This window comes from Pseudophryne corroboree, chromosome 3 (genome assembly GCF_028390025.1).
Source record: "Pseudophryne corroboree isolate aPseCor3 chromosome 3, aPseCor3.hap2, whole genome shotgun sequence".
Taxonomy (NCBI): Eukaryota; Metazoa; Chordata; class Amphibia; order Anura; family Myobatrachidae; genus Pseudophryne; species Pseudophryne corroboree.
Window position 1 is genome coordinate 773049556 of NC_086446.1, and position 25505 is coordinate 773075060.

A 25505-nucleotide genomic window follows, 5' to 3' on the forward strand; every position below is an offset into this window, starting at 1 on the left:
GGTCCTGGAAGAGTGGTGGAACTCATCAACCCGCCGCCCTTCCTCCCGTACTAATGTTTTCGACACCCCTGCAAACTATAAATGAGTGCCCTACTTCCCATACTTTTTAAAGGGACATTGATCTCACAAAGAAGCAGCGTGGTCACACAATAGTGCCCCCAATTCAAATTACACCACACAGGAGCACAATCTTATTCACATTACACCGCATGTAGTGCCCCTGATTCATATTACACCACATAGTGATGCCCCTTATTCAGGTTACACCACTCAGTAGTGCCCTTTATTATTTACATTGCACTGCACAGTGGTACCCTTTATATACATTATGCCACACAGTAGTGCCCCTTTTATATACAATGTCCACAGTAGTGCCCCTTATATATACAATGTCCACAGTAGTGCCCCTTATATATACAATGTCCACAGTAGTGCCCCTTATATATACAATGTCCACAGTAGTGCCCCTTATAAACAATTCCCACAGTAGTGCCCCTTATATATACAATGTCCACAGTAGTGCCCCTTATATATACAATGTCCACAGTAGTGCCCCTTATATATACAATGTCCACAGTAGTGCCCCTTATATATACAATGTCCACAGTAGTGCCCCTTACAAACAATTCCCACAGTAGTAGTACCACTTACACATAATGACCACAGTAGTGCCGCTTATACACATAACATATCTGCCTCAGTCACTCCAGCAGCTCCCCGCCTGTGTCCCTCCAGCAGCTCCCCACCTGTGTCCCTCCAGCAGCTCCCCGCCTGTGTCCCTCCAGCAGCTTCCCCACCTCTCTTGTCCCTCCAGCCCCTCTCATCTTGTCTTCAAGATGCACAGAGCCTCCTCCTCTTCATGGCTCCTCTTCACTTCAGCAGCGGCGACAGCATAACATCACATACGCTGTGCCCGAAAAGAAAGCCACTGGGACCTGCGGAGGGGACCTGGAACCTGAGGAGGGGATGAATGCTGTCCAACAGACACAGCGTGTGTGAAGTACCAGGAGGGTGGGCTGTAGATGTAGGAGGACCACGGAGCCACAAGGACCTGAGGAAGGGGGAGGTGGCTGCAGCTCATCCGTAACACTAGCGCCACCTGCATCATCGATTGATATAGGTGACGGGGCGGCTTTTCTGTTGGAATTACTGTGCAGGGCAATGGGGGAGGTGGTGGAACTCAGTTCCACCTTGTTCCCCCCCCCCTCCCCCCACACTTTAACCCCTGCTGCAACCGCATAATTATACGCACCCCTCTGGAGTCCCGGGTCAGTCAGCGCTGCACTGCAGCAGATATCACTGGGAAATTGGCGCGATGCGCAGTGAAGTCACCGGGAACATGGCATAGCCTCTATGTTACCAGAGTCTATTGCACTGCCAGAAAGGAGGGGTCCCTCACGCATCCTGCAGACGGGCCCTCTCCTCTGGTTGTCTGCACTCGTGGATGTCTGACTCAGAGTCAATCCTGCAATCATGGTGACAGAACTGTTAGAGCAGAACAGGTGATAGGGAAGTGCCTTAGGTAACCTGCAGCTCTCCTGATGCTGTAGAACCAGAACTCCCAGCGCACCTCAGCATCCTCTTTCCCTAAAATACTGTAGAACCACCTGTTGCCCCCGCCAGATCTGCAGTCACCATTGAGGTCTTCCTGTGCTCTGACTCTCCTCTCTCTTGCAGTGCTTCCTCGTTTTGATGTGACCATTGAAAATCCATCTGTAATATTTGCCGCTGATCCTTCATTTACGCTGAGAGTCTGTGCCAGGTGAGAGGCTGATACAAGGCTTGGGGAGGGAAGCTCAACAGCGCCACCTACAGGGGTGCTGTGTTATGGTCAGTGATTTGGTACAAAATGAAGAATCACAGGAAAAATGGCAATTTTACAAAAATTGATCAAAGGGGATTTATTGTGCCTGTTGTGCATGCTGGTTCTTGCAGTCAGAAAACTGTCATCAGCAGTTGTCTTCCTGTTTATTACACACAGACACACACACACACACACACACACACACACACACACACACACACACACACACATATCTCTGCAAAGTGCTGCAGGATATGTTTGTACTATATAAATAGCCGGTACTAAAAAAAAAAAAAAATTATATATACACACACATATATATGTTATAAATGCTGTGTGCTCGGCACTCACACTGATGAGACGGTATATGCTGCGGTGCCCTCCTGGAGGCGAAGACCTCTATGCATAGGTAGTGGAAGAAGGCGGCACTCAAGCAGACGTATATTGCAGTATAAAAATGGTCAGTTTAATCCGACATGTTTCGGGGTCTATGATGACCCTGAGGACGGGGTGATTACCCCGAAACATGTCGGATTAAACTGACCATTTTTACACTGCAATATACGTCTGCTTGAGTGCCGCCTTCTTCCACTACCTATACACACACATATATATATACTAGGTGATTTATCGCGCCCTACGGGCGCTCTTCACACCGTCGTTAGGGGCTACGCACCTTTAACCCTTGCACGCCTTTGAACATACGCAGGCCGGTAGATAACAGATCCAGAAATGCAGGGCAGTATAGAGGGCATACAGATATGGTGTCCGGTTGAGAAAAGATAGAGAGGCGTAGGGGGGGGGGGGGGGGGGGGGAGAAAGGAAATGTACAGAAACGCTGTGTGATTGGTAAAGGATAGGGAGAGTCAGGGTGTTAGGCAGAAAATACCGTTGCAAGAGGCTACGACCCGTTAACCCCTGCACAGGCCTCAGCTGTGCTATAATTGTTATTATATGGAGTTTTACCTGCAAAAAAGTTTATGCTATTGGGTAAATATTGCAAGGGGGAAGGGCGTGCGATTGTCAAGGGGGCGTAGCCCTTTGTGAGGGCGTAAAGAGTGGCCGCAGGGCACAATGAATAACATAGTGTAGTATATACTGCTAGTGTATGCAGCGCAGCTTATACGCACAGTGGCCACAGGTATCAGAGCCGCGTATACACACAATGGACACAGGTAGCTGAGCTGCTTATACACACAATGGCCACAGGTAACGGAGCCACGTATCCACACAGTGGCCAGAGGTAGCAGGGCAGCTTATACACACAATACCCACAGGTAGCAGAGCCGCTTATACACACAGTGTCCACAGGTAGCAGAGCCGCTTATACACACAGTGCCCACAGGTAGCAGCGCAGCTTATACACACAGTGGACACAGGTATCAGAGCCACGTATCCACAGCTGCGGGGGTGTGGTGGGGTCTGGATGCGCTGCGGGCAGGGGAGGGGGTGCTGCAGGTGTGGGTGCTATGGGTGGGGGAGGAGGCGGGAGTACCGCGGGTGGGGGGCGAATGTGGTGGATGCTGTGGGTGCCGCGGGTGGGGGAGGGGCGGGGCAGGAAGGGTGGAGGGAGCGGTGGTGTATGGGGGGAGAGGTGGGTATGGGGGTGCCGCGGGTGGGGGAGGGGTGGTGTTAGCTATGGGTGGGGGGGATGTGGTGGATGCTGTGGGTGCAGCAGGTGGGGGAGGGGCAGGTGGGGTGGAGGGTGCGGGGGTGTAGCGGGGGGGAGAGGCGGGTATGGGGGTGGGATGAGGGAGGTGCGGGGGTGCTGCGGGTGGGGGTGCTATGGGTGGGGGAGGGAGTGCAGCGGGCGGAGGAGGGGGGTGTGCCGCAAGTGGGGGGCAGATGTGGTGGATGCTGTGGGTGCCGCGGGTGGGGAAGGTGCGGGGGGGGGGAGAGGTGGGTATGGGGTGGGGGAGGTGCAGGGGTGCGGGGGTGTAGGGGGGGAGAGGTGGGTACGGGGGTGGGGGAGGAGCAGGGGTGCCACGGGTGGGAGAGAAGGGGGGCGGCGCAGTTTGTGGGTGCAACGGGTGGGGGAGGAGGCGGGAATGGTGTGGGTGGGGGAGGGGCGTGTACCGTGGGTGCGGGACAGATGTGGTGGGTGCTGTGTGTTCAGCGGGTGGGGGAGGGGCGGGGGGTGCTGCGGATGGGGAAGGGTGCTGGAGTGCGGCGGGTGGTGCTGCAGGTGTGGGTGCTATGGGTGGGGGAGGGGGCGGGAGTGCAGTGGGTGGTGGAGGGGCGTGTGCTGCGGGTGGGGGAGGGGCGGGAATGCCGTGGGTGGGGTTCGGGCATCTGCTGCTGGTGGGGGAGGGGCGGGAGTGCCGCGGGTGAGGGAGGGGTGGGGGGGTGCTGCAAATGTGGGTGCTATGGGTTGGGGAGGGGGTGGGAGTGTCGCGGGTGGGGGAGGGGCATCTGCTGCTTGTGGGGGAGGGGTGGGAGTGCTGCGGGTGGGGGAGGGGCGGGATTGCCGTGGGTGGGGGAGGGTGCTGCAGATGTGGGTGCTATGGGTGGGGGAGGGGGCGGGAGGGCCACGGGTGGGGGAGTGGCGAGAGTGCCGTGGGTGGGGGAGGGGTGGGGGTGCTGCAGATGTGGCAGCCGCGGGTGGGAGGGTGTGGGGTGTGTGCCGCGGGTGGGTGGCAGATGATGTGAATGCTGTGGGTGCCACGGGTGGGAGGGGGGCGGGGGCGGCAGTCAGTGGTCGTCCACGGCATTCTCCTCCGGACTGTGCGGCAGGTGAGCAGACATTGGCTGCAGCGTCTCCAGGGTGCAGGGAGGGGGGAGAGAGGGGAGTGGGCGGAGATGGGGAGGGGACTGGGCGGGGATGGGCGGACCGAGGGAGGGGACTGTTCCTGGCCTGCATCCAGCCACCCAGATCAGTGCCTGTGACACCGCCCAGCGTTAGCAAAGGAGGGGGGGCCGGTGCGGAATTTTGTTCCAATGGCTGGCGAGGGGGGGGGGGGGGGGGGTGCGGGCTGCATAGGAGTGGGGACCAATGGCTGGTGAGGGGGTGCGGAGCTGCGATGGAGGCTGAAGCTAGTGCAGTTGTCTGTGCACAATCGCGGCCACTGTGACAGTCTTAGTTATTTGCGGAGGGGGGGGGGGCGGAGCGGAGTGTGCACCATTGGCTGGCGAGGGGGGGTCGCATCGGAGCGTGCACCAATGGCTGTCGAGGGGGGGCGGGTTGCATAGCAGTGGGCACCAATGGCTGGCGAGGGGGGGCGGGCTGCATAGCAGTGTGCACCAATGGCTGGCGACGGGGGGCGGCCTGCATAGCAGTGGGCACCAATGGCTGGTGAGGGGGGGGCGGAGCCGCGAGGGAGGCTTGATGTGCTGCAGTTGTCTGCACAATCGTGGGCAGAATAGGGGGGGGGGCGGAGCGGAGTGTGCACCATTGGCTGGCGAGGGGGGTCGCATCAGAGCGTGCAGCAATGGCTGGCAAAGGGGGGCGGGCTGCATAGCAGTGGGCACCAATGGCTGGCGAGGGGGGGCGGAGCTGCGAGGGAGGCTTAATGTGGTGCAGTTGTGTCTGCACAATCGCGGCCAGAATACAGTGTGAGGTGTTGGTCACATATAGGTTAGGGATTGCAGAGTGGGGGGCTGCCGGAGCGGAGCTTTTAACATTGGCTGGCGAGGGGGGGTGGGCTGCATGTGGGCTGAACGGACTTTGTACCAATGGCTGGGGAGGGGGGGCGGGCTGCATAGGAGTGGGCACCAATGGCTGGCGAGGGGGGGCGGAGCCGCGACGGAGGCTTAATGTGGTGCAGTTGTGTCTGCACAATCACGGCCAGAATACAGTGTGAGGTGTTGGTCACATATAGGTTAGGGATTGCAGAGGGGAGGAGGGGGGGTGCCGGAGCGGAGTTTGTACCAAAGGCTGGTGAGGGGCGGGCGGGCTGCATGGGCATGTACTGGAGTTTGTAGTTACCAATGGCTGGCGAGGGGGTGCGGGCTGCATAGGAGTGGGCACCAATGGCTGGGGAGGGGGGAGGCGGGCTGCATAGGAGTGGGCACCAATGGCTGGTGAGGGGGGGCGGAGCCGCGACGGAGGCTTAATGTGGTGCAGTTGTGTCTGCACAATCGCGGCCAGAATACAGTGTGAGGTGTTAGTCACATATAGATTAGGGATCTCCTATGGCTATCTCCTAATCTCCTATATATTAGCCCAGATCCAGATTAGGCCAGTCCGCTCAACTATGTGACTCCGTCCAGTTATGTGACTCCGCCCAGCGTTAGCAAATGAGGCACAAAGTCACAGATCTGGGCTAATATATAGGAGATAAGATATATATATATATATATATATATATATAAATCAGCACTGTTAAAATGCTATAAATCATACTATTACCATGTCAGAATGGTGGCTTCCACCTCACAGATCGATCCATGAGATTCATCCAAACCTTTCATTTGTGCTTCCCTGTTTCTGTGTAAGAAAAAAACATTTTGTGTTCCCTAATGCACAATGAGTGAAAAATAATACTACATAATAATAATAATAATAATAATAATAATCAGATAATACGGAGATCTAAGTTGCGTATATCTGCAGATATAGGGTTAAGACCCCAGGCCGATCGGCAAGGCGTCTCCGTCACTGGGGGTCTCTAATACTAGGTATGGGTCCGGGGCACAGTACCCCATCACGTCGGCACAGGTCGGCTACCCCAGGTCAGCACACAGGTGAAAATTAATAGGGATTAATAAGAAGCACATAAGTGCTATGTAAGTGAAGTGTGATTAAAATAATACAAAAATATATACAAAGTTATAGGGAAAATCAAGTGTTAATAAAGTGCTAGGGTGTGCCGACCTGAAACAGTCCAGCCATACCGACATAAGGGCCACCACACCCCACACCCACCCCATAAATAATTATACATATGTCTGGGTCTGAATGCCCAGTGTAGGGCCACATGATATTGGCTCCTACAGCATCTGAGAGCCAGCTTACCTGGAGATACCCCTAGCTTCTCCAATGGCACTCTGGAGTCAGCAATCCCTCCTAATGCTGACCCATCCATGCCTCTCTAACTACAATGCACATTTATTGGCAAGCTGCTCAATCAGATTGTGATGTCACTCAGGTGCTAAAAGGGAGGGGTAATTCTGTGTAAGAAAAAAACATTTTGTTTTCCCTAATGCACACTGAGTGAAAAATATTACTACATAATAATCAGATAACACGGAGATCTTAGTTGCGTATATCTGCAGATATATGGTTAAGCCCCCAGGCCGATCGGCAAGGCGTCTCCGTCACTGGGGGTCCCTAATACTAGGTATAGGTCCGGGGTACAGGACCACATCACGTCGGCACAGGTCGGCTACCCCAGGTCAGCACGCAGGTGAAAATTAATAGGGGTTAATAAGAAGCACATAAGTGCTATGTAAGTGAAGTGTTTCTAACAGGCAGTGGTGCTGTCTAAGCCCCGCCTTCTCGTATTGCCCATTTATGCAAATTCAGTGTTTCGGGAGGAGCACTGACAACATGCTGTCTGTATGAAGAATAGGCCCATGTGAATGAAGGTCTGCCTCAGTAGGAGAGTAGAGCATCACTGGACTCTCACAGACATTGGGGAAAACAGTAGATTGAGGGAAATGGCAGATGCAATAAGGGGCAGTTTACCAAAGCCACCAGTGATTGCTGACTTTAACCAATGGATTAATTACTTATTGTAGTTGCCGTTTTAAATCCATCGGTCAAAGCTGACGATTATCGCCGGCCATCATAACCCTCTGGTTAGTAAATCTATCGCCAGGTGTGTAAATTCAGCATTATTCTGTAAAATTATTGAATTTATGTATAGTCATCCTTTAACTGCTAAAGCAATTTGTAGCTGACATCTGTTGCTAATCTGCAAATCATTGATGGACAACTGGTGGTTACACTTAGAGATATTTTGGAGAAGTAATAACATATCTGCTTACCTCTGATAATAGATTTCCATTAAGATACTGCAGCTTAGGTTTGATCAACCTGTGACCACCTGATGGTGAAACGTGCGTCAGATGTGTCCCAACCCCTGATAATACAGTGTTACACTGACCATCCCGCTCAGATTACCATGCAAATCTGTTACATAAGGCCTCAGATAATCAGACAACAGAGTAACGGTGTCTATGTGCACACCGAGCAGAACTATATCTCTGTACAGCTGATGTAACAGTAACACATCACTGATACTTACGTGTTGTTTCAGGGAAAATATTTCTACAAAGAAAAGTAAAGTAAAGTAAAAAGTTTATAGATTGTGGAAAAGTTATTGGAGATTGATCAGGAGAGAGATAAAGTGGAGAGAGATGAAGTACCAGCCAATCAGCTCATAACTGTCATGTTACAGGCTGTGTTTGAAAAATGACAGTTATGAGCTGATTGGCTGGTGCTTTACCGCTTTCCACTTTATCAGGCTTACTACATCTGTCCCTTATACTTTCAAGTGTGAACTTATTCAAAACAAATGATACGCCCGCTTTTCCTGCAGGTCTACTTACACTGTACAAAGAACTAAAATCTCAGTAGTTGGCATATTTATTAAACAGTATTTGAGGGGGGTACCCAAACGTAGAAACATAGAATGTGACTGTAGATAAGAACAGGATGCAGTTAATTTCCCGACTGCTGGGATCCCGGCAGTCGAAATACAGACGCTGGAATCCCGATACCGATTGAAATACCGGCGGTTGGAATCTCGACTGCCGTCCGGAATCCTCACTTGGGTGGTGGTCCACGCCATCACCCGAGGCTGAACAGATTAGTGTGCGCTTGAGATTGGGATTCCGTCATCGGTATTTTGACCTCCGGGAACCCTACAGTCAGGATTTTATACTGAATCCATATGAACCCCTTGGCCCATCTAGTCTGCCCCTCATTTAACCAGATTGTTACCGCAAACCCTATCTGATCCTTATTTCTTTGTAAGCTGCAAATATTAAGGATCTCCTGGATTTAATATGGAGACCCCTTTCATTTACAACCGGAGTGCAGCACCCATAGTAGGCGGCTAGGCGCTACTAATTTTATCTATAGTCTGGCTGGAGGCTGCTGTGCAGTCGGATTTACCGATCCCCGCTTTCGAGAATTTGCCCGCGGCCACTAACACCATCTGCAGATTTTGTTAGACTATAGTAGCCTTTGGGCTACTACTTCTCATAGTCTACTGAGTCCTTCTCCATCGGACCTCAATGACGCAAGAGGATGAACTCAACCCTGCAGCAAAGTGTAAGTTATCACACTGCTTCCATCTTTTCCTGGGACAGTTTCTTATCTGAACCCGTCTCCCAACAACAGATGCTTACTAAATTTGCATGAACATATTCATTTGGTATACAAATCAATCACATCCACATCCGAAGTGCAGATTGTGATAAATAGTGTCCTAAAAGACCCTCATTGTAAACCAGAAGAAACCACATATAGTGGTAGGGAAGTTTTACTCTTAATTTAAATATTCTATGTGATATTTTTTTTTAGATTAACAATATGGAAATTAGATTAACAATATGTAAATGAACACAGACTGAACCGTGATTGATGAGCGTTTTGTTCTACACGCTCCATCTAGGGCAATCCGTAAATTACTCGTGTTGGACTGTGGTATGAAGGGCCCACCGGGGGAATGCAGTGATAGGGCCCCATACTTAGGGGTGTGGCCAGCCTGTAAAAGGGGGTGTGGCCAGCCTCCACAGAAGCTTGGAATGCACAACAGTCTTGTGCAGTGTAATGCAGCATATCTACCATGTATAATACAAGTGCACAGTCTGGAACCTGATCCCTAGAGGAAGGGGTGGGTCCTCAGGCAGTGGGGCCCACCGGTGGTTTCCCTGGTAACCCTGTGGGCCAGTCCGACCCTAAATGACTCTCACAGTCTGCGCTGGACTACAGATGAATAAGTGATAATTCTGTCGGACCACGTATGCACAGTAGCAAATCTATAATGGGTGCAGTGTGTGCGGTGCACATGGGCCCCCAAGGTTTAGGAGCCCACCCCCCCACAGTCTGTACCTGTTTTTTCATTACTCACCTCTCCGGAGTCACCCCGCCAGTGGCAGCATGCCTCCACAGATCAACGGGTAAATGGAGCGGCAGCCATTTTCCCTAAGTTTTGCACATGTGCAGTAAGGACATCTCTGGAAAAATGGCCGCAGCACCATTTCCCCGGAGATTTGTGCATGCTCAATAGAGTCTATACCCCTCTAGTGCTTAGAATCTATTGCGCTGCCTAGTACCAGCTACCAAGGATGGGGCCCGAATGGAGGAGGTTGCACACGGGCCTCTTCCTCTGTTAATATGCCCCTGCGTATGCATCAAAGGGGGCCGATAAAGAGGGATCCCTCTCCAGTAAAATTTGCGAAGTACAGTAGCAGTCCATAGGCTACAATACGGTAACGCCATCTTCAGATGATGTTAGCGGCTGGGGCCAATGTGGAATATGCTGGACTATAGAAGTAACTAATAATAATAATAAAAATAATGATAGGACTAGACTCAGATGACATCAAAGTCTTCTCTGCGTAATCAGGTTCGCCACTAGCGAAGAAAAGATAAACAAAACCATACGCCTTAATGGCTGATGATAAAAATAATACAAAATAAAATGTAAAGAAATTATTTAATGGAGAGATTATTCCTATTCTAGCCCCTTCCCCGAACATATTTTATAATCAACAAAAGATGCCAGAAATATTCCCTTCCCCACTCGGTAGTTCCAAGTGACACGTCTTATGCAAGGAAAACATGGAAAAAGATTTCCGGACTTCTAAACCCACCACATTCATCTCTGTATTGAATGGTAATTCTGTAAAAATGTTTGTTTGGAACAGTGGCGACTCCCAATCTTTTCCATGAGGGGGGCTGCCCGGCCTGTGCTGCAGTCTGGATGGGGACTGGTGACTGGCAGTTTGGTGCAAGCGTACAAGCACCGCTTTCTAGGGACTGCATCGGCTGCAGCCCTCTAGAAACTGGTTAGGGATGATGGAAAGTCAGAGGAGTGGCTTGCCGCTGTTAATCACAGCTCAGACTGGCAGTCCCAAGGGCAGGAAAGACATCCTCCTGGGACTGTATGTCCGGGATGCAGTCAATTTACCTACAATCAAAATCCTGACATGGTCAAAATACTGATATTTAAAATACCAACAAGTTCAAAATACCGACATTTAAAATGTTGACAGGTCAAAAAGTCGACATGAGTTTTTCATGATTGTTTTCATCAAAACCGACTTGTTCATACTTTACCATCCCAGTGGACCTGGAGGGGGTGTGCTGAGCGCAGCAAGCCATGCGAGAAGACGCGGTACACTTATACGGTGTCCATGTCGACCTATGTCAACACACACACACACACACACACAAAAAACAATAAAAAAACTGTGTCAATTTTTTTGACCTGTCGACATTTTAAATGTAGATATTTTGACTTTGTCGGTATTTTGACCATCGGGATTTTGATTGTAGGTATTTCATACTGATCCCTGTATGTCCTGTGTCTGATTGTGCCTCCTATGGGAATCCCCTCACAGCCAGTAAAGTCACCTCATGGGCTCCAACTGGACTCCACCTCACTGGAGGTGACGGATTGTATTTCCAGCATATTCCACATCTGACTGTAGTTACTCATAGAGCTGCCTGACAGCAACGGCCCAAAGTATACTGTGGAAGAATCTTGGAAAGCTTGAAAAGTATTTTTATTGAAATGATTTTTACATTCCTGGTTACTTGTATAATGCAAACAACACAGCAATAAAAGGATATTTATTGTACTAAATGATTGCCCTCAGCTCCTGAGTGCTGGACAAGGGGACTTTACGTCACGCCATGGTCGTCTGTGAATAAAACATTGCATTTATCTGCAAGACACTTAGGTGTGGATTTACTAAACTTTCTAAAACTGAAAAGTGGTGATGTTGCACATAGCAACCCATAAGATTCTGTCAGTCATTTTCTATGATGCAATAGAGCACAGGTTCTCAAGCTCGGTCCTCAGGACCCCACACTGTTCATGTTTTGCAGTTCACCTGTAGATTTTGAAAATGTGACAGTTGGTGATACACAGTGCAGCTGCTGGGTGACATGGAAAACGTGAACCGTGTGGGGTCCTGAGGACCGAGTTTGAGAACCTCTGCAATAGAGCAATAACAAATAGAATCTGATTGGTTACTTCAGGCCCGCTATCAGGGGGGTGCTGCGTGCACAGCCGTCCCGGGCCCGGCCTATCTGACAGAGAGGGGAGGGCCCGGGCCGCTCCAGCCGCTGCTGTCTGTCCGTCTGCTGCCGTCCGTCCGCCGCCACTGCCTGTGTGTGTGTGCCCACTGCCCAGCGCAAGCAGGCTATTGAAAATGTCCCTCTTAAGATGGCCACCGCCTCAGAGGAGACAGTTATTAAAGATACTAGAGGAGGCTCTAGTATCTTTAATAACTGTCTCCTCTGAGGCGGCAGCCATTTTGGGAGGGATATTTTCAATAGTTTTACAAGAAGCAGGCTGCTGAACAGACTGCTGCAGCGGCAGGGAAGGGAGGAGTACGAGCAGAACACCTGACAACGATTAGAACCCCATTACAGGTACTGGGGAATTACTGTGTGGGGCATTGAATAATATGATGATGGGGCATAGGAATTATTATTATTAATTTTAAATATATATATATATATATATATTTCTTGACATTTTTTTGGGGGGGGGGGGGGGGCTGCCTATTTGGCCAATCCCGGGCCCCATAATTTCTGATGGCAGCCCTGGGTTACTTACTATGGGAACTTTTAATTTGTATAACTATAAACCTTAGTGATTCTACCCCCTTAGAGTATGGATGGCCTCACTCTCTATACCATCGGGTTAGGCATCACCAGGGGAGGTTAGCTTTAGGCACTAAGGGGGAGGGTTAGGCTGTGGGCAGGGAAGTTAGGTTTAGGCATCACCGGGGAGAGGTTAGATCAGGCACTAATGGAGAAGGCTAGGCTGCGGGTAGGGGAGAGGGGGGAACACTCTTACCTCCCCTGTTGGGATTTCAACTATTGGGATACTGGTGTTGGTATTCTGACTTCCGGAATGCCCTGCACCGGCAAATCATACTGAAACCCTATAATGGACTGGGCCATCATACCAGCAGGTGAATAATTCTCTGTGTTATGGTTGCAGATATACCTATGGGAGAGGCGTACATGGAAATGTGATTGCCACCCTTTGTCGGCAGGCAAATTGGCAGAACGTTGCGGCCTGTACCACAGTGACAGGAGTGGTGAGCTCACTTTATTATATTCCTGAATTACAAAGTTTGATTTATTTTTGAGCACTTGTTAGTTGCAGTAGTGTATATTTCCACAAGGTGGCGCTGTTTGAGATACAGTCCACCTTACAAGGAGATTCAAGTTGCACTGTTACTCAGTCAGAGGCCTGGGGCCTTCTACTAGTTTTTAATGAGAGCTAAAGATGGCACATCTATAGACAAGAAGAGTTCACTAATTTGTGCCAAATAAGGGTTCTGTTTTATTTATTAGTAACCCTTTTGAGAGCCTTCCAATTTCCTACAATATATATTAGTCTCTGGATAGGGTATCTTCTTTATATACAGACAGCCAACTGCTTTATATACTAAACTCATTATCAGATGTCTGTTTTATATGCTAGCAGAGGGCTTTGTATATACATTTCAAGGTTGGGGATCTATTTTATATACTAGACTAGACAAAAGATCAAGGTACTGCTTTATATATTTGCAACAAGATTGGGGGACTGCTTTGTGTACTAGCCACCAGATCAGGGGAAAAATGTGTGTATTAATTACCAGATTGGGGGCGGTTTTGTGTACTAGCCGCCATATCAGGGGAAAAATGTGTTTATTAATTACCAGATTGGAGGCAGTTTTGTGTACTAGCTGCCAGATTAGGGGAAAAAATGTGTGTATTAATTACCAGATTGGGGGCAGTTTTGTGTACTAGCCGCCAGATCATGGGGAAAATGTGTGTATTAATTACCAGATTGGGGGCAGTTTTGTGTACTAGCCGTCAGATCAGGGGAAAAATGTGTGTATTAATTACCAGATTGGGGGCGGTTTTGTGTACTAGCTGCCAGATCAGGGAAAATGTGTGTATTAATTACCAGATTGGGGGCGGTTTTGTGTACTAGCCACCAGATCAGGGGAAAAATGTGTGTATTAATTCCCAGATTGGAGGCGGTTTTGTGTACTAGCTGCCAGATTAGGGGAAAAAATGTGTGTATTAATTACCAGATTGGGGACGGTTTTGTGTACTAGCCGCCAGATTAGGGGGAAAAATGTGTGTATTAATTACCAGATTGGGGACGGTTTTGTGTACTAGCCGTCAGATCAGGGGAAAAATGTGTGTATTAATTACCAGATTGGGGGCGGTTTTGTGTACTAGCCACCAGATCAGGGAAAAATGTGTGTATTAATTACCAGATTGGGGGCGGTTTTGTGTACTAGCCGTCAGATCAGGGGAAAAATGTGTGTATTAATTACCAGATTGGGGCGGTTTTGTGTACTAGCCGCCAGATTAGGGGAAAAATGTGTGTATTAATTACCAGATTGGGGGCAGTTTTGTGTACTAGCTGCCAGATTAGGGGAAAAAATGTGTGTATTAATTACCAGATTGGGGACGGTTTTGTGTACTAGCCGCCAGATTAGGGGGAAAAATGTGTGTATTAATTACCAGATTGGGGACGGTTTTGTGTACTAGCCGTCAGATCAGGGGAAAAATGTGTGTATTAATTACCAGATTGGGGGCGGTTTTGTGTACTAGCCACCAGATCAGGGAAAAATGTGTGTATTAATTACCAGATTGGGGGCGGTTTTGTGTACTAGCCGTCAGATCAGGGGAAAAATGTGTGTATTAATTACCAGATTGGGGGCGGTTTTGTGTACTAGCCACCAGATCAGGGAAAAATGTGTGTATTAATTACCAGATTGGGGGCGGTTTTGTGTACTAGCCGCCAGATCAGGGGAAAAATGTGTGTATTAATTACCAGATTGGGGGCGGTTTTGTGTACTAGCCGCCAGATCAGGGGAAAAATGTGTGTATTATTTACCAGATAGGGGGCGGTTTTGTGTACTAGCCGCCAGATCAGGGAAAATGTGTGTATTAATTACCAGATTGGGGGAGGTTTTGTGTACTAGCCGCCAGATCAGGGGAAAAATGTGTGTATTAATTACCAGATTGGGGGCAGTTTTGTGTACTAGCTGCCAGATTAGGGGAAAAAATGTGTGTATTAATTACCAGATTGGGGGCGGTTTTGTGTACTAGCCGCCAGATCAGGGAAAATGTGTGTATTAATTACCAGATTGGGGGCGGTTTTGTGTACTAGCCGTCAGATCAGGGGAAAAATGTGTGTATTAATTACCAGATTGGGGGCGGATTTGTGTACTAGCCGCCAGATCAGAGAAAATGTGTGTATTAATTACCAGATTGGGGGCGGTTTTGTGTACTAGCCGCCAGATCAGGGAAAAAATGTGTGTATTATTTACCAGATAGGGGGCGGTTTTGTGTACTAGCCGCCAGATCAGGGGAAAATGTGTGTATTAATTACCAGATTGGGGGAGGTTTTGTGTACTAGCCGCCAGATCAGGGGAAAAATGTGTGTATTAATTACCAGATTGGGGGCAGTTTTGTGTACTAGCCGCCAGATCAGGGGAAAAAATGTGTGTATTAATTACCAGATTGGGGGCGGTTTTGTGTACTAGCCGCCAGATCAGGGAAAATGTGTGTATTAATTACCAGATTGGGGGCGGTTTTGTGTACTAGCCGTCAGATCAGGGGAAAAATGTGTGTATTAATTACCAGATTGGGGGCGGTTTTGTGTACTAGCCGCCAGATCAGGGAAAATGTGTGTATTAATTACCAGATTGGGGGCGGTTTTGTATACTAGCCACCAGATCAGGGGAAAAATGTGTGTATTAATTACCAGATTGGAGGCGGTTTTGTGTACTAGCTGCCAGATTAGGGGAAAAATGTGTGTATTAATTACCAGATTGGGGAGGTTTTGTGTACTAGCCGCCAGATTAGGGGAAAAATGTGTGTATTAATTACCAGATTGGGGGCAGTTTTGTGTACTAGCTGCCATATCAGGGGAAAAATGTGTTTATTAATTACCAGATTGGAGGCAGTTTTGTGTACTAGCTGCCAGATTAGGGGAAAAAAATGTGTGTATTAATTACCAGATTGGGGGCAGTTTTGTGTACTAGCCGCCAGATCATGGGGAAAATGTGTGTATTAATTACCAGTTTGGGGGCGGTTTTGTGTACTAGCCGTCAGATCAGGGGAAAATGTGTGTATTAATTACCAGATTGGGGGCGGTTTTGTGTACTAGCCGTCAGATCAGGGGAAAAATGTGTGTATTAATTACCAGATTGGGGCGGTTTTGTGTACTAGCCGCCAGATCAGGGAAAATGTGTGTATTAATTACCAGATTGGGGGCGGTTTTGTGTTCTAGCAACCAGATAAGAGGATTGCCTTATGTACTTGGTGTGACTATTAAATAACGAGATGGATAGACATCTTAGATGTCTCTTGGCAGGTCTCCCATGGGGAGGAGTCATCAACAGTAATAGTTTCTCTAGATGCTGCTATAACATTTGATTCTGTGGAATGCCCTTCATTTGGGAGGTTATGCGTGCCTTTTTGCGATTGGCCCAGGTTTCATCAGGTGGGTGCAGCTCTTTATACACTGCTCCTAGAATTTGGATTTCAGTAAATGGGATTGTTTCCTCACCATGTCCCCTGTCTCGTGGTACTAGGCAGGGGTGTCCCTCATCTCAAGCTCTCTTTGCCTTTGCAATACAGCCTCTGGCCTGTGAGCTACACTGTCATCCCAATATAGTTGGGCTCAAGGGGAGGGATAGGACAGAAACTGATCATGTGGTTTCTATGCCAGTAGTTCTCCAAGTTATAAACAATTTTGGAACGTACTCTGGCCTGAAAATTAACTGGGGGAAATCTCGTGTTCATCCTCTGAGAATTCCTTGTCCGGTCTCTCCCCGTGTTCCTTCCCCTCCAATGGGTGCATCGCTTTAAATACCTTGGTATAGGGCAGTGGTTCCCAAACTTTTTTTAAGTCACAGCGCCCCAGAGTATCAGAATTTTTTTCCCGGCACCCCTAGGCCAAAAATGTTTTATTCAGAAATTCAGAAAAAAATATTAAATTACGTAAACTGTGATTATATGTCATCCTAAGGCTCAGTTATGTGGTGAGGGACAGGATTCACTCCTGTTTGTCCACAGATTTTATTATTAGAAGCCACCAGCATTGGTTTTGTCTTTTTTTATTAACCAGAAATAATTTTCATTGGTCCTGGACCACCAACCCAGGGCACCCAAGCAAGTACCCTGAGGCACCCCCAGGGTGCCACGGCAAACAATTTGAGAACCACTGGTATATGGGTTACCAATTCCCCAGAAGATAATATTCCCTTAAACGTACAACCCTTATTTTATTACCTTAGGTCAAAATCTCACTCTTTGATTAAGTTACCCCTTACACTCACTGGCCACGTGTTAAGATGGCAGTTCATCCTAAGTTCCTTTATGTTTTTCAACATTCTCCCATTTTGATTCCACTTCCGATATTTTGGAAATTAAATAGCATGATATCCTCTTTGCTCTGGATGGAACGAAGCCCCAGAATTCAGTTTAACACTCACTGGATCCAGACAGGCAGGAGGACTGGCTTTCACTCATTTCCTTCTGTACTGTTATGCAGCCCAATTTGCACATGTGCAGGTCTGGCTGCAGGATGACCCTCCGAACACTCTAATATACGTATATATGTTAGTGTCTCAAGCTTCTCCAGGTCAAACCCCACTGCAGTCCCTATTTATGGGGTGGTTTCTACGTTCTGGTCTTCCTCTGTCTATCCAAACAGTTATAATATGGGGCTTAGTTGCTAAATTAGTGGATTATGAGGGGCTAGACCCGGTGACCCCGTTATGGCATTCAAAGTCTCTCATCGAACTCTCATCCCTACAGGATGCACAGGTATGGGGTACCAGGGGTGTGTCCACTGTAGATCAGCTGTTCTCATATTCTCTCGGACCTCATAGAACACTCTCATCATTCCATGGATCTGCCATGTCTTAAATGTGGCTGAGAAACTGATGTTGGGCCTATGAGTGATGATTTCTGGAATCTCGCGCTTTCATCCCCACATAGCTCTACTACATCTATTAGATTTCAACAGATACTGTACAGCTATTTATCTTACATAGGACTTACCTTACCCTGTTAGACTGTACTCTCCATTTCCACATCCCCACACTGCTGCATTCTTATTTTCCATTGGTCAGAGCCATGTTGTAGCTCACTATCTGTCATCTGTTTCAACAGCTCCGTCGTTTTCTTTCTTTACCTCAGTGATTGATGCAAAATGAGTTCCCTTGAGTACAGATTTGATTTTAGGGAAACTAAAGAAGTCACATGGTGCTAGGTCTGGTGAGTATGGAGGGTGTTCTAGCACTGCAATCTGTTTCTAGGCCAAAAACTGCGTCACAGAGAGAGTTGTGTGGGCTGGGGCTTTGTCCTGATGGAGGATGAGACTCATTTTCCCACAACACTGGCCTCTTTCATCTCATTCTTTCCCATAAAGTTTGTAGAACATTTTTGTAGTTTTGTTGATTCACCGTTGCACCTTCTGGTACCCAGTCTACCAAAATAACACCCTTGATATAAAAGAAAACAACATGGCTTTGAATTTTGATTTGCTTTGACGGGCTTCTTCATTTTTGGTGATGATGGTGTTTCCCAGTGCATGGACTGGTGTTTTGTCTCAGGATTGTACTGGAAAATCCATGTTTCATCACAGGTAATAACTGTATCTAAAATATGCGAATCCACTTGAATTTGTTCCAAAATGTCTGTACAAATTCACTCTTGATTTTCTTTCTGCTTGGCAGTGAGAAGCCTTGGAACCGTCTTAGCACAAACTTTTGTCATGTTAAGATGTTGATGCAAAACTTGCCCAACAATTTCTCTGTTGACGTTTGCCATTTCTGCTATCATTCGGATGCTCAGGCGATGGTCAATTTGAAAATTTTTCTATAATTTTTCCACATTTTCGTTTTTGATGTGCAAGGTTTTCCGGGATGTTTATCATCTTTGACATCCTAATGATCGTCACTAAATGTTTTGTGTAACTCAAACACACGCGCACGTGACATACAATCTGCCCCGTAAGTCTCGGTTAGGATACAGAAAGATTCGGTGGGTGTTTTGTTCAATGTAACAAAAAATTTGAAGTTAACGCGTTGCTCTACTTTTGAACTAAGCATTTTTAGGCTGCACGGGAAACACACAACTTCTTCAAACGCTGTGTGACAGCAAACTATCTGTGCGAGAGGGGTGAAACTTTCAAAACCATTTGGGATAGTCCAAGGTCAGTGTTCCCCCACTCCCTTTTAACTCTCACTGTATGGTGTATTTTTTACAAGTACAGGCTCGTTATTTGATAGCCACACCTCGTACTATTAGACTGGGGCACTGATATTTCTCTAACGTCCTAAGTGGATGCTGGGGACTCCGTAAGGACCATGGGGAATAGCGGCTCCGCAGGAGACTGGGCACAAAAGTAAAGCTTTTGAACTACCTGGTGTGCACTGGCTCCTCCCCCTATGACCCTCCTCCAAGCCTCAGTTAGATTTTTGTGCCCGAACGAGAAGGGTGCACACTAGGTGGCTCTCCTGAGCTGCTTAGTGAAAAGTTTAGTTTTAGGTTTGTTATTTTCAGTGAGACCTGCTGGCAACAGGCTCACTGCATCGAGGGACTAAGGGGAGAAGAAGCGAACTCACCTGCGTGCAGAGTGGATTGGGCTTCTTAGGCTACTGGACATTAGCTCCAGAGGGACGATCACAGGCCCAGCCATGGATGGGTGCCAGAGCCGCGCCGCCGGCCCCCTTACAGAGCCAGAAGACAGAAGAGGTCCAGAAAATCGGCGGCAGAAGACGTCCTGTCTTCAACAAGGTAGCGCACAGCACTGCAGCTGTGCGCCATTGCTCTCAGCACACTTCACACTCCGGTCACTAAGGGTGCAGGGCGCTGGGGGGGGGCGCCCTGAGACGCAATAAAAACACCTTGGATGGCAAAAAAATACATCACATATAGCTCCTGGGCTATATGGATGAATTTAACCCCTGCCAGAATACATAGAAAAACGGGAGATAAGGCCGCCGATAAGGGGGCGGAGCCTATCTCCTCAGCACACTGGCGCCATTTTCCCTCACAGATCCGTTGGAGGGAAGCTCCCTGGCTCTCCCCTGCAGTCACTACACTACAGAAAGGGTTAAAAAAGAGAGGGGGGGGCACTAATTACGCGCAGTATTAAAGATACAGCAGCTATAAGGGGAAAAACACTTATATAAGGTTATCCCTGTATATATATAGCGCTCTGGTGTGTGCTGGCAAACTCTCCCTCTGTCTCCCCAAAGGGCTAGTGGGGTCCTGTCCTCTATCAGAGCATTCCCTGTGTGTGTGCTGTATGTCGGTACGTTTGTGTCGACATGTATGAGGAGAAAAATGATGTGGAGACGGAGCAGATTGCCTGTAATAGTGATGTCACCCCCTAGGGGGTCGACACCTGAGTGGATGAACTGTTGGAAGGAATTACGTAACAGTGTCAGCTCTGTATAAAAGACAGTGGTTGACATGAGACAGCCGGCTACTCAGCTTGTGCCTGTCCAGACGTCTCACAGGCCGTCAGGGGCTCTAAAGCGCCCGTTACCTCAGATGGCAGATATAGACGCCGACACGGATACTGACTCCAGTGTCGACGGTGAAGAGACAAATGTGACTTCCAGTAGGGCCACACGTTACATATTGAGGCAATGAAAAATGTTTTACACATTTCTGATAATACGAGTACCACCAAAAAGGGGTATTATGTTCGGTGAGGAAAAACTACCTGTAGTTTTCCTGAATCTGAGAAATTAAATGAGGTGTGTGATGATGCGTGGTTTTCCCCCGATAACAACTGATAAAAAATGTTATTGGCATTATATCCTTTCCCGCCAGAGGTTAGGGTGCGTTGGGAAACACCCCCTAGGGTGGATAAAGCGCTCACACGCTTGTAAGAACAAGGGCTCTACCCTCTCCTGAGATGGCCGCCCTTAAGGATCCTGCTGATAGAAAGCAGGAGGGCATCCTAAAAGGTATTTACACACATACTGGTGTTATACTGCGACCAGCAATCGCCTCAGCCTGGATGTGCAGTGCTGGGTTGGCGTGGTCGGATTCCCTGACTGAAAATATTGATACCCTAGATAGGGACAGTATATTATTGCCTATAGAGCATTTAAAAGATGCATTTCTATATATGCGTGATGCACAGCGGAATATTTGCCGACTGGCATCAAGTCTAAGTGCGTTGTCCATTTCTACCAGTAGAGGGTTATGGACACGACAGTGGTCAGGTGATGCGGATTCCAAACGGCATTTGGAAGTATTGCCTTATTAAGGGGAGGAGTTATTTGGGGTCGGTCTTTCAGACCTGGTGGCCACGGCAACAGCTGGGAAATCCACGTTTGTACCCCAGGTCGCCTCTCAACATGAGAAGACGCCGTATTATCAGGCGCAGTCTTTTCATGGGCAAGCGGGCAAAAGGTTCCTCATTTCTGCCCCGTGACAGAGAGAGAGGAAAAAGGCTGCAGAAATCAGCCAGTTCCCAGGAACAGAAACCCTCTCCCGCCTCTGCCAAGCCCTCAGTATGACGCTGGGGCTTTACAAGCAGAATCAGGCACGGTGGGGGCCCGTCTCAATGAATTTCAGCGCGCAGTGGGCTCACTCGCAAGTAGACCCCTGGATCCTTCAGGTGATATCTCAGGGGTACAAATTGGAATTCGAGACGTCTCCCCCTCGCCGTTTCCTAAAGTCGGCTTTACCGATGTCTCCTTCTGACAGGGAGACAGTTTTGGAAGCCATTCACAAGCTGTATTCCCAGCAGGTGATAATCAAGGTACCCCTCCTGCAACAGGGAACGGGGTATTATTCCACACTGTTGTGGTACCGAAGCCGGACGGCTCGGTGAGACCGATTCTAAATCTAAAGTCTTTGAACACTTACATACAGAGGTTCAAATTCAAGATTGAGTCACTCAGAGCAGTGATTGCGAACCTGGAAGAAGGGGACTACATGATGTCTCGGGACATCAAGGATGCTTACCTTCATGTCCCAATTTACCCTTCTCACCAAGGGTACCTCAGGTTTATGGTACAGAACTGTCACTATCAGTTTCAGACGCTGCCGTATGGATGGTCCACTGCACCCCGGGTCTTTACCAAGGTAATGGCCGAAATGATGATACTCCTTCGAAGGAAGGGAATTTTAGTTATCCCTTACTTGGACGATTCCCTGATAAGGGTAAGATCCAGGGAACAGTTGGAGGTCGGTGTAGCACTATCTCAGGTAGTGTTGCGGCAGCACGATTGGATTCTCAATATTCCAAAATCGCAGCTGATTCCGACGACTCGTCTTCTGTTCTTAGGGATGATCCTGGACACAGTTCAGAAAAAGGTGTTTCTCCCGGAGGAGAAAGTCAGGGAGTTATCCGAGCTAGTCGGGAACCTCCTATAACCGAGCCAAGTCTCAGTACATCAATGAGATGGTTCTGGGAAAAATGGTGGCTTCCTATGAAGCAATCCCATGCGGCAGATTCCACGCAAGAACTTTCCAGTGGGACCTGCTGGACAAATGGTCTGGGTCGCATCTTCAGATGCATCAGCGGATAACCCTGTCACCAAGCACAAGGGTGTCTCTCCTGTGGTGGTTGCAGAGTGCTCATCTTCTAGAGGGCCGCACATTCAGGACTGGGTCCTGGTGACCACGGATGCCAGCCTGCGAGGCTGGGGAGCAGTCACACAGGGAAGGAATTTCCAGAGCTTATGGTCAAGCCTGGAGACATCACTTCACATAAATATCCTGAAGCTAAGGGCCATTTACAATGCTCTAAGCTCAGCAAGACCTCTGCTTCAAGGTCACCCGGAGTTGATCCATTCGGACAACATCACGGCAGTCACCCACGTAAACAGACAGGGTGACACAAGAAGCAGAAGGGCAATGGCAGAAGCTGCAAGGATTCTTCGCTGGGCGGGAAATCATGTGATAGCACTGTCAGCAGTATTCATTCCGGGAGTGGACAACTGGGAAGCAGACTTCCTCAGCAGACACGACCTCCACCCGGGAGAGTGGGGACTTCACCCAGAAGTCTTCCACATGTTTATAAAACTCGACAAGTATTGCGCCAGGTCAAGGGACCCTCAGGCAATAGCTGTAGACGCTCTGGTAACACAGGGGGTGTACCAGTCAGTGTATGTGTTCCCTCCTCTGCCTCTCATAACCAAGGTACTGAGAATTATAAGATGGAGAGGAGTAAGCACTATATTTGTGGCTCCGGATTGGCCAAGAAGGACTTGGTAACCGGAACTTCAAGAGATGCTCACGGAGGATCCGTGGCCTCTACCTCTAAGAAGGGACCTGCTCCAGCAAGGACCCTGTCTGTTCCAAGACTTACCGCGGCTGCGTTTAACGGCAGGGCGGTTGAACGCCGGATCCTGAAGGAAAAAGGCATTCCGGATGAAGTCATCCCTATCCTGATCAAAGCCAGGAAAGATATAACCGCAAATCATTATCACCGCATTTGGCGAAAATATGTTGCGTGGTGCGAGGCCAGTAAGGCCCCGACGGAGGAATTTTCAACTAGGTCGATTCCTACATTTCCTGCAAACAGGAGTGTCTATGGGCCTGAAATGGGGGTCCATTAAGGTTCAATTTTCGGGCCTGTCAATTTTCTTCCAAAAAGAACTAGCTTCAGTCCTTGAAGTTCAGACGTTTGTGAAAGGGGTACTGTATATACAGCCTCCTTTGGTGCCTCCAGTGGCACCTTGGGATCTAAATGTAGTTTTTGGGTTCCAAAAGTCACATTGGTTTGAACCACTTAAATATGTGGAGTTAAAATATCTCACATGGAAAGTGGTCATGCTGTTGGCCCTGGCCTGGGCCAGGTGCGTGTCAGAATTGGCGGCTTTATCCTGTAAAAGCCCTCATCTGATTTTCCATTCGGACAGGGCGGAATTGAGGACTTGTCCTCAGTTTCTCCCTAAGGTGGTTTTCAGCGTTTCACCTGAATCAACCTATTGTGGTGCCTGCGGCTACTAGGGACTTGGAGGACTCCAAGTTGCTAGACGTTGTCAGAACCCTGGAAATATAGGTTTCCAGGACGGCTGGAGTCAGAAAATCTGACTCGTTGTTTATTCTGTATGCACCCAACAAGCTGGGTGCTCCTGCTTCTAAGCAGACTATTGCTCGTTGGATTTGTAGTACAATTCAGCTTGCACATTCTGTGGCAGGCCTGCCACAGCCAAAATCTGTAAAAGCCCATTCCACAAGGAAGGTGGGCTCATCTTGGGCGGCTGCCCGAGGGGTCTCGGCTTTACAACTTTGCCGAGCAGCTACTTGGTCAGGAGCAAATACGTTTGTAAAATTCTACAAATTTGATACCCTGGCTGAGGAGGACCTGGAGTTCTCTCATTTGGTGCTGCAGAGTCATCCGCACTCTCCCGCCCGTTTGGGAGCTTTGGTATAATCCCCATGGTCCTTACGGAGTCCCCAGCATCCACTTAGGACGTTAGAGAAAATAAGAATTTACTTACCGATAATTCTATTTCTCGTAGTCCGTAGTGGATGCTGGGCGCCCATCCCAAGTGCGGATTGTCTGCAATACTGGTGCATAGTTATTGTTACCAAAAAATCGGGTTATTGCTGTAGTGAGCCATCTTTTCTAGAGGCTCCTCTGTTATCATGCTGTTAACTGGGTTTAGATCACAAGTTATATGGTGTGATTGGTGTGGCTGGTATGAGTCTTACCCGGGATTCAAAATCCTTCCTTATTGTGTACGCTCGTCCGGGCACAGTATCCTAACTGAGGCTTGGAGGAGGGTCATAGGGGGAGGAGCCAGTGCACACCAGGTAGTTCTAAAGCTTTACTTTTGTGCCCAGTCTCCTGCGGAGCCGCTATTCCCCATGGTCCTTACGGAGTCCCCAGCATCCACTACGGACTACGAGAAATAGAATTATCGGTAAGTAAATTCTTATTTTTTGAGTCGTTGGATTTGGTGGAATGAAAGACAGTCTTTGCGTCTGTGTACGTAGCCGCTTTCTATAACTTGCCATTGACACTCCCATAATATGCCCATTAATCTGAACATTTTTGCGTTTATTTATAACCGTCTCCCACTCACTGCCCAATAACACTCACTACATTTTTATTTAATACACTTTTCATGCACTAGAAATAATAACTTCGACTCTTCACGGGCACAATCAAGAAGCCTGCTCAGTGTGACTTACACGTGCACAGTGACAAACAATTGCTACACTAAGTACGACATTGGCAGTGTGTACCCCCAGGGCTGCAATCAGTACTTATACAAATTTTACAGGCAGTGTCTCTCACCTTCTTCATCCCTGCTGAGGTGTAACGTGAAACCCTGCTGCATACGTCTGCTATGAGGTCTCCATTACAGTACTAATGTGTGCCACATGCCCCCAGCACCTTCCCACATGGCCCCTAGATCTCCCCTCATGCCATCGGACCTCCCACATGTCACCTGGACCTTCCCACATGGCCGAAAGATCTCCCTTCATGCCATCACACCTCCCACATGTCACCTGGACCTTCCCACATGGCTCCAAGATCTCCTCTCATGACATCAGACC

At 48.5% G+C, this 25505-nt stretch overlaps 1 protein-coding gene across 3 annotated transcripts in view; it reads left to right on the forward strand.

Annotated features, from left to right (window-relative positions):
• The window catches only part of LOC135056859 (alpha-2-macroglobulin-like protein 1), a 176405-nt gene that overhangs the window by 19030 nt on the left and 131870 nt on the right, over positions 1–25505 (forward strand). For 2 of the 3 annotated variants that reach the window (XM_063962532.1, XM_063962531.1), the window contains exons 3-4: positions 1678–1762; positions 12937–13036. In XM_063962532.1, the coding sequence (XP_063818602.1) occupies positions 1678–1762; positions 12937–13036 (185 nt within the window). The remainder of the gene's footprint in view (positions 1–1677; positions 1763–12936; positions 13037–25505) is intronic. The other variant, XM_063962533.1, reaches the window with a different exon arrangement.